The sequence below is a fragment of the Heterodontus francisci genome, chromosome 18 (assembly GCF_036365525.1).
Source record: "Heterodontus francisci isolate sHetFra1 chromosome 18, sHetFra1.hap1, whole genome shotgun sequence".
NCBI lineage: Eukaryota > Metazoa > Chordata > Chondrichthyes > Heterodontiformes > Heterodontidae > Heterodontus > Heterodontus francisci.
The window spans coordinates 11,202,366-11,219,672 of record NC_090388.1 but is presented as its reverse complement, the minus strand read 5'-3'; the positions used below and the strand labels follow the sequence as shown (position 1 = coordinate 11,219,672).

At 43.5% G+C, this 17,307-nt stretch overlaps 1 protein-coding gene across 1 annotated transcript in view; it reads right to left on the bottom strand.

Annotated features, from left to right (window-relative positions):
• krr1 (KRR1 small subunit processome component homolog) overlaps positions 1-17,307 on the bottom strand; it is a 28,800-nt gene that overhangs the window by 4,492 nt on the left and 7,001 nt on the right. The window contains exons 3-7 of the mRNA XM_068050263.1: positions 15,458-15,592; positions 14,994-15,119; positions 10,839-10,922; positions 9,187-9,243; positions 2,318-2,488 (exon numbers count right to left, since the gene is read on the bottom strand). Coding sequence (XP_067906364.1) covers positions 2,318-2,488; positions 9,187-9,243; positions 10,839-10,922; positions 14,994-15,119; positions 15,458-15,592 — 573 coding nt within the window. The remainder of the gene's footprint in view (positions 1-2,317; positions 2,489-9,186; positions 9,244-10,838; positions 10,923-14,993; positions 15,120-15,457; positions 15,593-17,307) is intronic.

Here is a 17,307-nt window from a genome sequence, read left to right as displayed (position 1 = left end):
CTGTGTACAAATGTTTTACCTTTGCCTGTTTTAACTCTCATGCATTTAATTTATATCCATGTCTCATTGTCCTAGATCTCCCTAAATCACTGGAAAGTCTGTTTCCATCTGCCTCGTCCTAACCCTTAAGAATTTTAAACAATTCTATCAGACTACTTTGTTAAGTTCATGATGGGTGCAGTTTTACAGGTGGCTACAGCCTCACAGTACCTCATTCAAACAGCCATTTAGTGTGGAACAGCAGCAAATAATAGTAACAGGTGATGCAGAGGTTATAGAAAGGGAGGAACTTAGAACTATCACCACCTCTAGGGAAAAAGTACTGAGCAAACTATTGGGATTGAAGGCAGACAAGTCCCCAGGGCCTGATGGCCTACATCCTAGGGTCGTAAAGGAAGTGGCAGCGGAGATAGTGGATCCATTGGTTATAATATTCCAAAATTCCCTGGATGCGGGAGAGGTTCCAGTGGATTGGAAAAATGCTAATATAACGCCCTTATTCAAAAAGGGTGGGAGGCAGAAAGTAGGAAACTACAGATCAGTTAGTTTAACATCTGTCGTTGAGAAATTGTTAGAATCCATTATTAAGGAAGTAATAACAGCACATTTAGAAAGTCAAAACGCAATCTATCAGAGTCAGCATGGTTTTATGAAGGGTAAATCGTGTTTGACTAATTTGCTAGAGTTCTTCAAAGATGTAACAAGTAAAGTGGATAATGGGGATCCTGTAGATGTTGTATATCTGGACTTCCAGAAGGTATTTGATAAGGTGCCGCACAAAAGGTTCATACACAAGGTAAGATCACATGGGGTTAGGGGCAATTTTATTAGCTTGGATAGAGGATTGGCTAACCAACAGAAAACAGAGAGTTAGGATAAATGGATTATTTTCTGGTTGGCAAGATGTAACTAGTGGGGTGTCATAGGGTTCGGTCCTCAGGCCCCAACTATTTACAATCTATATTAATGACTTGGATGCAGGGATAGAAGGTACTGTAGCCAAATTTGCAAATGACACTAAAATAGGTGGGATAGTAAGTTGCAATAAAGAAATAAGAAATTTACAAATGGATATGATAGGTTAGGTGAATAGGGCAAAATTTGGCAGATGGTGTTTAACATGGATAAGTGTGAGGTTATCCATTTTGGTCAGACGAATAGAAAGGCAAATTATTTTCTAAATGGAGAGAAACTTCAGAGTGCTTCAGTGCAGAGAGATCTGAGTGTCCTCATGCATGAATCGCAGAAAACTAGTATGCAGGTACAGCAGGTAATAAGGAAGGCAAATGGAATTTTGGCATTTATTGCTAAAGGAATAGAGTATAAAAGTAGGGAAGTGTTGCTGCAACTGTACACGGCATTAGGGAGACCACACCTGCAGTATTGCACACAGTTTTGGTCCCCTTACTTCAGGAGGGATGTAATATCATTGGAGGCAGTTCAGAGGTGGTTCACTAGATTGATTCCAGAGGTGAGGGGTTTGTCTTATGAAGAGAGATTGAGAAGTTTAGACCTTTACTCTCTGGAGTTCAGAAGAATGAGAAGAGATCTAATTGAGCTATACAAGATGATTAAGGGGATTGACAAAGTAGACGTAGAGAGGATGTTTCCTCTTGTGGGGCAATCTAGGTCATAGTTTTAGGATAAGGGGTAGCAGATTTAAAACAGAGATGAGGAGAAATTACTTCTCTCAAAGGGTCGTGAGTCTGCAGAATTCACTATCCCAGAGTGCGGTGGATGCCGGGACATTGAGTAAATTTAAGGAGGAGATAGACAGATTTTTAATTAGTATTGGGTTGAAGGGTTATGGAGAATGGGCAGGAAAGTGGAGTTGAGGCAGAGATGAGATCAGCCATGATCGTATTGAATGGCGGAGCAGGCTCGAGGGGCTGAATTGTCTGCTCCTAGTTCTTATGTTCAAATACTGGCAGGCTTTTGAACCATAGCTGAGGCCAATTTTCTCCTAAACCCAACATCTGCACTTCTAATTTCTAGTAGGGGTTTTCAGATAGCAGTTGTGAGCCCGCAGATTTTGGCGATTCAATGGTTACCTGTAGCACCACATCCAATAGTATGTAACAATTACTCTGTGGGGCTAAGTTTTGGTGCACTTGGTGACAGGGGAAATTGCAGTCATCAGGAATGCATCTTGGAAAGTTTTGGGCATCAGACAACGATTGCCACGTAACAGTGTACTCACAAAGTACCTGTGTCAGTGGATGACAGCATCACACAGTACAGGATGGCATTCGGCCCATTGTACCTGTCTCAGTATCAAAAATGTAAAGAAAACAAACTAGGGGCAATCAGTACCCACCTTGCTCTCTGGTTGTGGTGGTGGGAAAGGTGTGTACTCCTTCTTAACCCTCTTCTTCTTTGGTTCTTTGCGTTTGTTTAGGTTCTTGTGCTTGAACTTAGGCAGAAACCGCTCCCAGTTCTGTGTTCTAAGCTCCGAGTCTTTTGCTAATTCTCGTTTAATCATCAACGTCTTGAAAAGAGGAGATATTTCCCCACTTGAGTATCATGCAGATGAAACACGCAAATGCAATTTGTGAAGTCTCAGAAACACTTAATAGTAGAATGAAACAACTCTACAGAAAAATACAAATAAAAACAGAAAATGCTGGAAAGACCCCGCAGGTCTGGGAGCATCTGTGGAGCGAGAAACAGAGTTAATCTTTCAGGTCAGCAATCTTTCATCGGAACTGATGAAACGTCATCAACATCCACAGATGCTGCTAGACTTGCTGAGTATTTCAGCACTTTCTGTTTTTATTCTAGTTAACACAAGCCTTCCACAATACCAGTTTAAGTTCCATTACACTCTAGCAAACTCATATTTCAATACTGACTAGATTTCATCCAGGACAGTTGTGCACTGGAAACTACTGTTTTGTTAGGCATTAAGAAACAGCAACGAGACATCAAAAGATTTGATTGCAATACCAAAGGAAAGAGCATGGCAATCTGTGAGGGAGAGTACAGAATGTCGGATATGGACCAAATGGAGCTCAATGTGAAAGAAAATTGATATAAACCCTCAATAGAAACATTCTCAGAGTGAATTAAAATGGGGTACATGGGGCCCCTGAAAATGAAAACATCTATTAAAACAGAAAATGAGGTTCTGGGCTTTATATACAGAGACATTGAATTTAAAAAAACAAAACAAGCAGGCAATATTAAATCTACATATTTTGCGAGGGCAAAGCTGGAGTCCCATGTGGAGTTTTATGTAAAACATAAACGCAATGTCAGTTCCACAGAAAGGATGCCTAATAGGATACACTTACAGCTGAAAAACTAGAACTGTGCTTACTGAAATAGAATAGAAATTTCAAAAATCATGAAGGTTTAAAAGGAGAAATAGTGAAAGATTATTTCCACTGGCTGGTAAATTGGTAATGAGGACATGCAGGATTAGTGCTAGAAGCATAAAGGGGGATTAAAAATGTTCTCATAAAGAGGTGTTACATGGCATTTAAGAGGGAACTGGACAACCACGACAAAAGATATTAAAGGTTTCAGGGAAAGAGCAGCATAAACAGCTCTGATAAAAGAGCTGGCATTGGGAATGACACTGACTAATGGGCTAAAGAGCCGACTTCTCCATTGGAGTTGCACCAATTTTGAAGAGGAGACCGGGAAGGGATTTTTAAATTTCAACATTCCTCTAAAAGGGTTGGATAAACATTATTCTGAAGCAGAGATACCACTGAGAATACACAGGATTTCTCATAACCGGTGTTGATGAATTTGCTGTATAACCAACATTTGCAATTTTATATTTCTCTTATTGATATGAACGTTGGACCTTGTAACATGATTATGTTTTAAAAATTGAGATTTTAAAATTTCAAGCTGGATTCCAGAAGGTCAGGTGACCTCACCATCCACTCTGCAAAAGGACAAGTCAGAAGTCTTGGTTACTAGGACAACTGAGAACACATTTCAAGGACTTTCTTTTGAAAAACAGAGACTGCAGGGCTTACACCTGAACAATGGATTTCGCCCTCCCAGACTTTCGGGTCGTAAAACAAGGAGTCAGTAATTCGGATAATGCAATTGCACCAGGCAACTGTTAACATCTTCTTCTTTGGCCTCCTTATCTCGAGAGACAATGGATAAGCGCCTGGAGGTGGTCAGTGGTTTGTGAAGCAGCGCCTGGAGTGGCTATAAAGGCCAATTCTAGAGTGACAGGCTCTTCCACAGGTGCTGCAGAGAAATTTGTTTGTCGGGGCTGTTACACAGTTGGCTCTCCCCTTGCGCCTCGGTCTTTTTTCCTGCCAACTACTAAGTCTCTTCGACTCGCCACACTTTAGCCCCGTCTTTATGGCTGCCCGCCAGCTCTGGCAAACGCTGGCAACTGACTCCCACGACTTGTGATCAATGTCACAGGATTTCATGTCGCGTTTGCAGACGTCTTTAAAGCGGAGACATGGACGGCCGGTGGGTCTGATAGCAGTGGCGAGCTCGCTGTACAATGTCTTTGGGGATCCTGCCATCTTCCATGCGGCTCATATGGCCAAGCCATCTCAAGCGCCGCTGACTCAGTAGTGTGTATAAGCTGGGGATGTTGGCCGCCTCGAGGACTTCTGCGTTGGAGATACGGTCCTGCCACCTGATGCCAAGTATTCTCCGGAGGCAGCGAAGATGGAATGAATTGAGACGTCGCTCTTGGATGACATACGTTGTCCAGGCCTCGCTGCCATAGAGCAAGGTACTGAGGACACAGGCCTGATACACTCGGACTTTTGTGTTCCGTGTCAGTGCGCCATTTTCCCACACTCTCTTGGCCAATCTGGACATAGCAGTGGAAGCCTTTCCCATGCGCTTGTTGATTTCTGCATCGAGAGACAGGTTACTGGTGATAGTTGAGCCTAGGTAGGTGAACTCTTAGAACATAGAACATTACAGCACAGTACAGGCCCTTCGGCCCTCGATGTTGTGCCGACCTGTGAAACCATCTGACCTACACTATTCCATTTTCATCCATATGTCTATCCAATGACCACTTAAATGCCCTTAAAGTTGGCGAGTCTACTACTGTTGCAGGCAGGGCATTCCACGCCCCTACCACTCTCTGAGTAAAGAAACTACCTCTGACATCTGTCCTATATCTATCACCCCTCAACTTAAAGCTATGTCCCCTCGTGTTTGCCATCACCATCCGAGGAAAAAGACTCTCACTATCCACCCTATCTAACCCTCTGATTATCTTATATGTCTCTATCATGTCACCTCTCCTCCTCCTTCTCTCCAACGAAAACAACCTCAAGTCCCTCAGCCTTTCCTCGTAAGACCTTCCCTCCATACCAGGCAACATCCGAGTAAATCTCCTCTGCACCCTTTCCAAAGCTTCCACATCCTTCCTATAATGCGGTGACCAGAACTGCACGCAATACTCCAGGTGCGGCCACACCAAAGTTTTGTACAGCTGCAGCATGATCTCGTGGCTCCGAAACTCGATCCCCCTACTAATAAAAGCTAACACACCATATGCCTTCTTAACAGCCCTATTAACCTGGGTGGCAACTTTCAGGGATTTATGTACCTGGACACCAAGATCTCTCTGCTCATCTACACTACCAAGAATCTTCCCATTAGCCCAGTACTCTGCATTCCTGTTACTCCTTCCAAAGTGTGAATCACCTCACACTTTTCTGCATTAAACTCCATTTGCCATCTCTCAGCCCAGCTCTGCAGCCTATCTACGTCCCTCTGTAACCTACAACATCCTTCGGCACTATCCACAACTCCACCGACCTTAGTGTCATCCGCAAATTCACTAACCCACCCTTCCACACCCTCATCCAGGTCATTTATAAAAATGACAAACAGCAGTGGCCCCAAAACAGATCCTTACGGTACACCACTAGTAACTAAACTCCAGGATGAACATTTTCCATCAACCACCACCCTCTGTCTTCTTTCAGCTAGCCAATTTCTGATCCAAAGCTCTAAATCACCTTCAATCCCATACTTCCGTATTTTCTGCAATAGCCTACCGTGGGGAACCTTATCAAACGCCTTACTGAAATCCATATACACCACATCCACAGCTTTACCCTCATCCACCTGTTTGGTCACCTTCTCAAAAAACTCAATAAGGTTTGTGAGGCACGACCTACCCTTCACAAATCCGTGCTGACTATCTCTAATGAACTTATTCTTTTCAAGATGATTATAAATCCTATCTCTTATAACCTTTTCCAACATTTTACCCACAACCGAAGTAAGGCTCACAGGTCTATAATTACCAGGGCTGTCTCTACTCCCCTTCTTGAACAAGGGGACAACATTTGCTATCCTCCAGTCTTCCAGCACTATTCCTGTCGACAATGACGACATAAAGATCAAGGTCAAAGGCTCTGCAATCTCCTCCCTGGCTTCCCAGAGAATCCTAGGATAAATCCCATCTGGCCCAGGGGACTTATCTATTTTCACACTTTCCAAAATTGCTAACACCTCCTCCTTGTGAACCTCAATCCCATCTAGCCTAGTAGTCTGTATCTCAGTATCCTCCTCGACAACATTTTCTTTCTCTACTGTAAATACTGACGAAAAATATTCATTTAACGCTTCCCCTATCTCCTCTGATTCCACACACAACTTCCCACTACTATCCTTGATTGGCCCTAATCTAACTCTAGTCATTCTTTTATTCCTGATATACCTATAGAAAGCCTTAGGCTTTTCCTTGATCCTATCCGCCAATGACTTCTCGTGTCCTCTCCTCGCTCTCCTTAGCTCTCCCTTTAGATGCTTCCTGGCTAGCTTGTAACTCTCAAGCGCCCTAACTGAGCCTTCACGTCTCATCCTAACATAAGCCTTCTTCTTCCTCTTGACAAGCGCTTCAACTTCTTTAGTAAACCATGGCTCCCTCGCTCGACAACCTCCTCCCTGCCTGACAGGTACATACTTATCAAGGACACGCAGTAGCTGCTCCCTGAATAAGCTCCACATTTCGATTGTGCCCATCCCCTGCAGTTTCCTTCCCCATCCTACGCATCCTAAATCTTGCCTAATCGCATCATAATTTCCTTTCCCCCAGCTATAATTTTTGCCCTGCGGTATATACCTGTCCCTGCCCATCGCTAAGGTAAACCTAACCGAATTGTGATCACTATCACCAAAGTGCTCACCTACATCTAAATCGAACACCTGGCCGGGTTCATTACCCAGTACCAAATCCAATGTGGCATCGCCCCTGGTTGGCCTGTCTACATACTGTGTCAGAAAACCCTCCTGCACACACTGGACAAAAACTGACCCATCTAAAGTACTCGAACTATAGTATTTCCAGTCAATATTTGGAAAGTTAAAGTCCCCCATAACAACTACCCTGTTACTCTCGCTCCTGTCGAGAATCACCTTCGCTATCCTTTCCTCTACATCTCTGGAACTTTTCGGAGGTCTACAGAAAACTCCCAACAGGGTGACCTCTCCTCTCCTGTTTCTAACCTCGGCCCATACTACCTCAGTAGACGAGTCCTCAAACGTCCTTTCTGCCGCCGTAATACTCTCCTTGATTAACAATGCCACACCCCCCCCTCTTTTACCATCTTCTCTGTTCTTACTGAAACATCTAAATCCCGGAACCTGCAACATCCATTCCTGTCCCTGCTCTACCCATGTCTCCGAAATGGCCACAATATCGAGATCCCAGGTACCAACCCATGCTGCAAGCTCACCCACCTTATTCCGGATGCTCCTGGCGTTGAAGTAGACACACTTTGAACCACTTCCAGAGCGTGGTCGCCAATATTGATGGATGGAGCATTTCTGACGTCCTGCCCCATGATGTTCGTTTTCTTGAGGCTGATGGTTCGGCCAAATTCATTGCAGGCAGCCGCAAACCTGTCGATGAGACTCTGCAGGCACTCTTCAGTGTGAGATGTTAAAGCAGCATCGTCAGCAAAGAGGAGTTCCCTGATGAGGACTTTCCGTACTTTGGACTTCGCTCTTAGACGGGCAAGACAACCTACCCCCTGATCTTGTGTGGAGGAAAAATTCCTTCTTCAGAGGACTTGAACGCATGTGAAAGCAGCAGGGAGAAGAAAATCCCAAAAAGTGTGGGTGCGAGAACACAGCCCTGTTTCACGCCACTCAGGATAGGAAAGGGCTCTGATGAGGAGCCACCATGTTGAATTGTGCCTTTCATATCGTCATGGAATGAGGTGATGATACTTAGTAGCTTTGGTGGGCATCCAATCTTTTCATGTAGTCTGAAGAGACCACGTCTGCTGACGAGGTCAAAGGCTTTGGTGAGATCAATGAAAGCAATGTAGAGGGGCATCTGTTGTTCACGGCATTTCTCCTGTATCTGACGAAGGGAGAACAGCATGTCAACGGTCGATCGCTCTGCACGAAAGCCACACTGTGCCTCAGGGTAGACATGCTCGGCCAGCTTCTGGAGCCTGTTTAGAGCGACTCGAGCAAAGACTTTCCATCTAGGAACAATGGAAATGCCTAAGTGGCTCTGTGAAACCAGACTCCTGGACTCTGCATATTGAAAGAGTACAACAAGCTATTGACTTTTGAGACCAGATAAATTTAACAGACTTTCTGAAGGCAGACAGGCTGTAAGAAGGGAACTCAGTAGTTGCAGCCTCACAGTAGGCTGTAAGAAAGGAAGACAACCAGCGGTGGCAGCTCGAGAGAGAGAGAACGAGAGAACACCTGCTCTCGGAAACCAGATACAGTAAAAGGCTGCAAAGACTTTAACTTGTTTTGAATGTTGAAGCTTGCAGAGAAGACGACGCCCAGCAGGATCACCAGGAAATACTTTATTCACAGATGTCCAGGTCGGAAGTGAGAAAAGAGGACACTGATTTTTGAAAAGGTCTGGGAAATCCAACCCAATGCAACTGAGAAGAGCTTGGGACTCTTAACCGCAAAGGATTTCGCCATCAAAAAGAACGGTGTAACATAAGTGTGGTGTGACGTTTTCATGTGTTTGAATAAGTAATGAAAATACCTTTCTTTGTAATTTGGGGTATCAGCTACTTACAAATAACTATTCAGTTAATTGGGGATTTCTTTTAGTTTAGTTATTATAAGAAGTCTTAAAACGTGAAAGCTTATGTATTCCTTGAAATTTGTCTGGGTTTTCATATCTCGATTTTTCACATTAACAAACCCACTGAGGTCAGAACACATTATATATATATATATAAACAATACCTTGATATTGTAGATTGGATGAATGTTCTTCAAGGTGTCAATTACTACCTTTCTGACCTAGAAAAGTTAAAATACAATTAAATATTAATGCACTTATAAAATCAAGTATAGGTGGTACAAGACTAAATTACTTTTACTTGTTCTCATAAGGGCAAGGACACATTTATTGTCCATCCCTAGTTGCCCTGAGGAGTTAGTGGGCCTTTTTCCCTCTACAATGTGGTAATGGTGCTTCATAAGGATTGCTTACAAATGAGTGCTTTGCCAGGCCACTTCACAGGGCATTAAGAGGCGACTGTGCGGTGTGGGCTAAAGTAACGTGGGCCAGACCAGGGAGGTCACTTCCCAGAAGAGTATTAGTGAATCAGTTAGATTTCTACACGGTCATTGTATTCCCAATGCCAATCCATTGATTACCAGATTTACTGAATTCACTTTCACGGCTAACCACAGTGGGATTTGAACTCTCAACTTCTTGAGTTGCTTGCCCATGACCATTAAACTGCTGCACCTGTAATCAATGTTCAAAATGACAATCAAAAAAGGCTGTGGGGACCAAATTCTTCATTGCATGAAGAGGACCTCCAACTAAGAAACAGAGAGAAAAAAGGAGTGGGAGAGATGGAAAATGACCAATATTGTGGATTCCTGAGGCAGATTTTAAATGTAAGGGGTAGAGCCGGGGAACAAGAAAGAACAGAGAACAGAGCTGCTGGGAACGGACGATCGGTGCTAGCCCAATGACTTCCTACTTTGAGAGATTATACAGAATGTCACCAACCAGCAACTTGTCAGATTCCCTACAGCACAGTGAAGTATCTGCAGCATCATGCCAGCACAGTGAATACTCCCAATGCAATAGAAGTGAAGGAGAGGACAGCATATGCACACAATAAAAGTGGAGATAGGTAAACAGTAGGAATGGAGGAAAGCGCACAAGGCAAGATAAAAGCCACAGAAATGCAAGAATTTAGTGTACATAATACAAGTTAGAGAGGACACCATGCGTTAGAACAAGTAAGCAAGTGAAGGAAAGCAAGTCGGAAATGGTGTCTAATTGTGATTGTACGCCTGACTCAGAAGTTATTTAATCATACACAGCACTGTCACTAATTGTGGACACAATCTAACACACTGCCCCAATATACTGGACACCTCTACACAAACAAAAAACCAACAGCAAAGCCACAGAATTCAAACTTTAACATGAAATACAACAAGACACTGGCTTTTCTTCTGCTAAAGATCCACCTTTGTTCTGTGAAGTGCTATCTCCGGTCTTAGCCTATGGTGAGCAACAGAAGAAAATGAAGACTGGGAAAACAATTAGCACAGTTTTAGGAAATGCTGTTAACAACAGCCTTGAGCAGTCTAGGATCTAATGGGGCATTAGTTCTTTTCTGAATGAAAAAAACTTGTCACTAATAAACTAATTCCCCAACTCTCTCACTTGCCAGGTAGGATTGCACCTACAAGACTAAAAGCTCGAAATATAATTTAGGGATAGCAGATTAATGCAGTGCCTAAAGCCAAAAAAAGTTATAAACAGCATTTTGCATGATAAGAAAAAGCATCTGGTTTTGTGGTCTGAATACTGAGCACATCAAGTCTGCAAGTGAGCGGCAGCAACATTACATATCTGATTTATTCACCTCCTTCAGTCCAGAGTATGGTCCTAATGCAGACACAGTATTTCCTTGTACCATAATATAGCAGTTGGTCAACAGCTCCAAAGCCTGTGGGTAGGAGATGCAACATGAAGAATCCATTAACAGAAATTTGACAACAGACACACCCCTCTCCTATGGCTCTGCTCATGGTAACTCAGAAGATGCATTATTTTGCAAGGGTGGGAACACTGCTTCACGTTAAACAATGTCTTCTGCTGTTAAATTGTGGCTACACGATGCTTTAAGGCTCCAAGGTATAATGCTCTGGATTCCTGAAATGAATAGAGGAATCAATTAAAGATCAGGTTGCTTTTAATGTGCTTAATTACTTAACTGTTAAGCAGCCAGAAGCTCGGGTGACTCTGTTTTTTTGTTGTTTGGTTAGGGAGCTTTGCAGAATGTGGAAAAACAAAGTATTTCATCGTGAGATTTGACTGACAGCAATTTTCTGAAATCTAATTTACCCGAGGAATTTAGAATCAGCTACAATGACTTGATCTTCCACAGGGAATCTGAAGCAGACAGGCCAAGTTAAGAAGGTACACATCATAAATGTTCCCCAAGTTCCAGACTAGTAGTAATCAATGCCAAGGGAAATCCACCAACATATTTTTTTTTAAATTCCACATAGCCTATTAACACAAAAATCAATTAAACAATTCCAAGCCTTTTTAAAGAAGGAAGTGAAACTTTAAGATCAATGTAATAGGCCTGCTGAGGGCTACACTACCAGCTTCTGTTGTTTTAATCACTTATTGTAATGTGAGCATCATTTAAATGTTTTTAATCCTTAAACAAAAAACTATTTCACAGCTTATTATTCTGCAGAAAGGTTTATTGGACTTGTATTTGAAAGATAAATTCAAGAATTAGATAAGCACTTGAAAAGCTATAGCATACAAGGCTACGGGCCAAATGCTGGAAAATGGGATTAGAATAGTTAGGTGATTGATGGCCGGCATAGAAACGATGGGCCGAATGGCCTGTTTCTGTGCTGTATAACTCTATGACTCTAAGGGTCTTTCTGCAATCAATCAATTTATGAACATAAGAGAGAAAAGGTCAGACTTCCCTCCAAGCTTGTTCCACCATTCAACATCATGGCTGATCTTCTACCTCAACTCCACACTTTCTCCATATCCCTTGAGTCTCTTAGTGCCCAAGAATCTAACAAGCTCTGTCTTGAATATACTCAATGACTGAGCATCCCAACGGCTCTCTTGGGGAGAGAGTGAAAGGTTATCAGGGGTAAGTGGGAATGTGGAGTTGAGGTTGCAATCAGATCAGCCGTGATCTCACTGAATGGCAGAGCAGGCTCGAGGGGCCGAGTGGCCTATTCCTGCTCCTAATTTGTACTCATAGCCGCTAAGCGCATTGCACTTTTGAACTACAAGAAAGCCCCCAGCGATTTAACATCCGCAGCACTTAAAGCAGCCAGAAGTACTGCACAAAGAACAGCTAGGCGTTGCGCAAACGACTACTGGCAACACCTATGCAGTCATATTCAGCTGGCCTCAGACACCGGAAACATCAGAGGAATGTATGATGGCATGAAGAGAGCTCTTGGGCCAACCATCAAGAAGATCACCCCCCTCAAATCTAAATCGGGGGACATAATCACTGACCAACGCAAACAGATGGACCGCTGGGTTGAGCACTACCTAGAACTGTACTCCAGGGAGAATGCTGTCACTGAGACTGCCCTCAATGCAGCCCAGCCTCTACCAGTCATGGATGAGCTGGACATACAGCCAACCAAATCGGAACTCAGTGATGCCATTGATTCCCTAGCCAGCGGAAAAGCCCCTGGGAAGGACAGCATTACCCCTGAAATAATCAAGAGTGCCAAGCCTGCTATACTCTCAGCACTACATGAACTGCTATGCCTGTGCTGGGACGAGGGAGCAGTACCCCAGGACATGCGCGATGCCAACATCATCACCCTCTATAAAAACAAAGGTGACCGCGGTGACTGCAACAACTACCGTGGAATCTCCCTGCTCAGCATAGTGGGGAAAGTCTTTGCTCGAGTCGCTCTGAACAGGCTCCAGAAGCTGGCCGAGCGCGTCTACCCTGAGGCACAGTGTGGCTTTCGTGCAGAGAGATCGACTATTGACATGCTGTTCTCCCTTCGTCAGATACAGGAGAAATGCCGTGAACAACAGATGCCCCTCTACATTGCTTTCATTGATCTCACCAAAGCCTTTGACCTCGTCAGCAGACGTGGTCTCTTCAGACTACTAGAAAAGATCGGATGTCCACCAAAGCTACTAAGTATCATCACCTCATTCCATGACAATATGAAAGGCACAATTCAACATGGTGGCTCCTCATCAGAGCCCTTTCCTATCCTGAGTGGTGTGAAACAGGGCTGTGTTCTCGCACCCACACTTTTTGGGATTTTCTTCTCCCTGCTGCTTTCACATGCGTTCAAATCCTCTGAAGAAGGAATTTTCCTCCACACAAGATCAGGGGGCAGGTTGTTCAACCTTGCCCGTCTAAGAGCGAAGTCCAAAGTACGGAAAGTCCTCATCAGAGAACTCCTCTTTGCTGACGATGCTGCTTTAACATCTCACACTGAAGAATGCCTGCAGAGTCTCATCGACAGGTTTGCGTCTGCCTGCAATGAATTTGGCCTAACCATCAGCCTCAAGAAAACGAACATCATGGGGCAGGATGTCAGAAATGCTCCATCCATCAATATTGGCGACCACGCTCTGGAAGTGGTTCAAGAGTTCACCTACCTAGGCTCAACTATCACCAGTAACCTGTCTCTAGATGCAGAAATCAACAAGCGCATGGGCAAGGCTTCCACTGCTATGTTCCGACTGGCCAAGAGAGTGTGGGAAAATGGCGCACTGACACGGAACACAAAAGTCCGAGTGTATCAGGCCCGTGTCCTCAGCACCTTGCTCTACGGCAGCGAGGCCTGGACAACGTATGCCAGCCAAGAGCGACGTCTCAATTCATTCCATCTTCGCTGCCTTCGGAGAATACTTGGCATCAGGTGGCAGGACTATATCTCCAACACAGAAGTCCTTGAAGCGGCCAACATCCCCAGCTTATACACACTACTGAGTCAGCGGCGCTTGAGATGGCTTGGCCATGTGAGCCGCATGGAAGATGGCAGGATCCCCAAAGACACATTGTACAGCGAGCTCGCCACTGGTATCAGACCCACCGGCCGTCCATGTCTCCGTTATAAAGACGTCTGCAAACGCGACATGAAATCGTGTGACATTGATCACAAGTCGTGGGAGTCAGTTGCCAGCATTCGCCAGAGCTGGCGGGCAGCCATAAAGACAGGGCTAAATTGTGGCGAGTCGAAGAGACTTAGTAGTTGGCAGGAAAAAAGACAGAGGCGCAAGGGGAGAGCCAACTGTGCAACAGCCCCAACAAACAAATTTCTCTGCAGCACCTGTGGAAGAGCCTGTTACTCCAGAATTGGCCTTTATAGCCACTCCAGGCGCTGCTTCACAAACCACTGACCACCTCCAGGCGCGTATCCATTGTCTCTCGAGATAAGGAGGCCCAAAAGAATTTGTACGTTCGTATGTTCCAAAGATTCACAACTCTAAAATTTAAATGCAGGGTATGGCTGCTTTCTCCTTCTTAAACACAAGCATATGCTGAAAAAAATTAAACCCATGATTTAAGAGATCTTTACACAAATGTGGTATAAATGAATGAATTCTTCCAAGTCACTCCAGTATATCCAGTCTGCTCTGCTGCCTGAAATAGTCTTCAAGATATTTTTTCTATTGAAACTATTAATATGCATCAATAGTACTTAATTATGGAGTTGCTTTCTCTTTTAAGTTGGTGAGGTGCATGTATATATCTAATGTAGTCATTCGTAAAGAGGAACTCAGAGCACTTTAATATCCAAAAATTAATCTTAAATTGTGCTGATAATCCCCCTCACACATTTGGAATCAGAATATTTAAGACATTTTTAAACAAACCCAGTGTGATCAAGGAACTTACAAAGTTTGCTTAAAATTCTATCAACTGCTTTGACATTGAGATAGTTCCAACATCCCAGCTGAGCGGGAGGTATTGAAAGAAAGCAAGGTTTACTGCTCAATAGCAGGTAAACACATTTTCTAAAGACTCAAGAACTGGAACTATGGTTACCTTAAGTGTTGACCCTTTTGGCCCAATAAGTCTCAATCTTCTTTTTACAAATCGTTCGCGGTTCCTAACTATCGAGCCAATCTTAATGATGTCACATGCCATACCATCCTGAAAAATACGAACAGCCTAGAACAGGGAGCAATAAGAGTTACAATTCAAAACATCAAATATCCAGGCCAGAACATTCCTCTCTATTAACTTTAAGTAGAGGACATAGGGTTCATTTTACAAGCCTGCACTCCTGCTGAGAGATCACACCAGGAATTCAAGCACATTCCCCCATAAACCTCCAACCACTGAAATTAAGGACAGAAACAAGGTTTCTGCATCTGAATGGGCGCTCCTCACTGGGAGTGATCATTTGAAATGTACCCTTACTTCATGTGTCCTGCCTCTACAACGGAAAACCTGTTGCGTCAGCATTGATTTAGTTAAAGGCTCTCTTTGAAAATTTTGCTACTCACTTGCTCAAAAGGAACACTTCTTGCCAAAAGTTTGATCAGGTCTCTGGCCTTGATAATGATGAATGGATCAAACGTCTTCCTTGTGGTGGAAACTGTCATGCTGCCTTCAATCAAATCTAACGTAGCTGTGATATACTAAATAAATGAGAGATTACAACCATTTTCTCGTTAGAATAAATATTTTAGTTCAGATAAAGCACTACCAAAATCAAATACTCAGCAGGTCTGGCAGCATCTGTGGAGAGAGGAACAGAGTTAACGTTTCAGGTCGGTGACCTTACATCAGAGCCTGAAACCTTAACTCTGTTTTTTCTCTCCACAGATGCCGCCAGAACTGCTGAGCATTTCCAGCATTTTCTGTTTTAATTTCAGATTTCCAGCAACCGCAGGATTTTGCTTTTGTGCTACCAAAACCAAACATTACTTGTGAACTATGGATATTAAAAAAAATCTCAAACACAAGGATAGAAACATAGAAAATAGGAGGAGTAGGCCATTCAGCCCTTCGAGCCTGCTCCGCCATTCATTATGATGGCTGATCATCCAACTCAGTAACCTGTTCCCGATTTCCCCCCATATCCTTTGATTCCTTTCGCCCCAAGAGCTATATCTAACTCCTTTTTGAAAACATACAATGTTTTGGCCTCAACTGCTTTCTGTCGTAACGAATTCCACTGGCTCACCACTCTCTGGATGAAGAAATTTCTCCTCATCTCAATCCTGAAAGGTTTACCCCGTATCCTTAGACTATGACCCCTGGTTCTGGACACCCCCACCATCGGGAACATCCTTCCTGCATTTACCCTGTCAAGTCCTGTTCGAATTTTATAGGTTTCTATGTGATCCCCCCTCACTCTTCTGAACTCCAGCCAATATAATCCTAACCAACTTTTCAATTCAAAATGTTACATGGCGTGAAGACAAGATTAAAACAAACTCAGATCCAAACATACAATCGCCCCCTCCTGCCATGCTCCTGTGTCGTGTCTTGGATCATTTTGCTACTTTAGGAACACTACATAAGTAATTCGTTTTTAAAAATAAAGCATAAGGTTTAACCAGTTTGTCTATTTTGAGCATTGTAGGTGAACTGACTTTGTACTCTGTCCTGCCTATCTAAACCTGAAGCTTGTTCATTCACGAATCTGCAAACTATTAAAAAATATTTCTTAGTAGCCCCGATATAAAAACACTGAGTGCAATGATAGGACTTCAGGCCAATTGTATTTTTGACCTCTACCTTAGTGTTAGTTCTTGAGTCTTTTATATTAAAAATTAATTCTTCAGATCAGGCTGTCACTGGCTAAGTCAGCATTTATTGCCCATTCCGAATTATCCTCGAGAAGGTGGTGTGGAGCTACCTTCTTGAGCCGCTTCAGTGGGGAAAGTGCTTCCATAATGTGTTAGGTAGGGAGTTCCAGGATTCTGACACAGAAACAATGAAGGAATGGCAACACAGTTCCAAGTCAGGATGGTGCGTGGCTTGGAGGGGAACTTGGAGGTGATGGTGTTCCCATGCAACTGCTGCCCGTATCCTTCTGGATGGTAGAGGTCACAGGTTTGGGAGTTTAACCTTGTAAAAGACTAAATCATCTGAGATAAATAACTGAACAGGCAGTGGTAATAGAGACTGCCAAGAACTGCTATTTTTATCTCCAGCCATTACAAAATCACTATCCATCAGATGCTGCATTTCTTCAAGTATCTCTGTAGCCTCCTCCAGCCCTTCAACCTTCCAAGACCTCTACATTCCTCCAATTCTGAATTCTTGCACATCCCCAATCTTCATCACTCCACCACTGGCCGTCACTTCCTCAGCTGCCTGGACCTCTAAGCTCTGGAATTCCTTT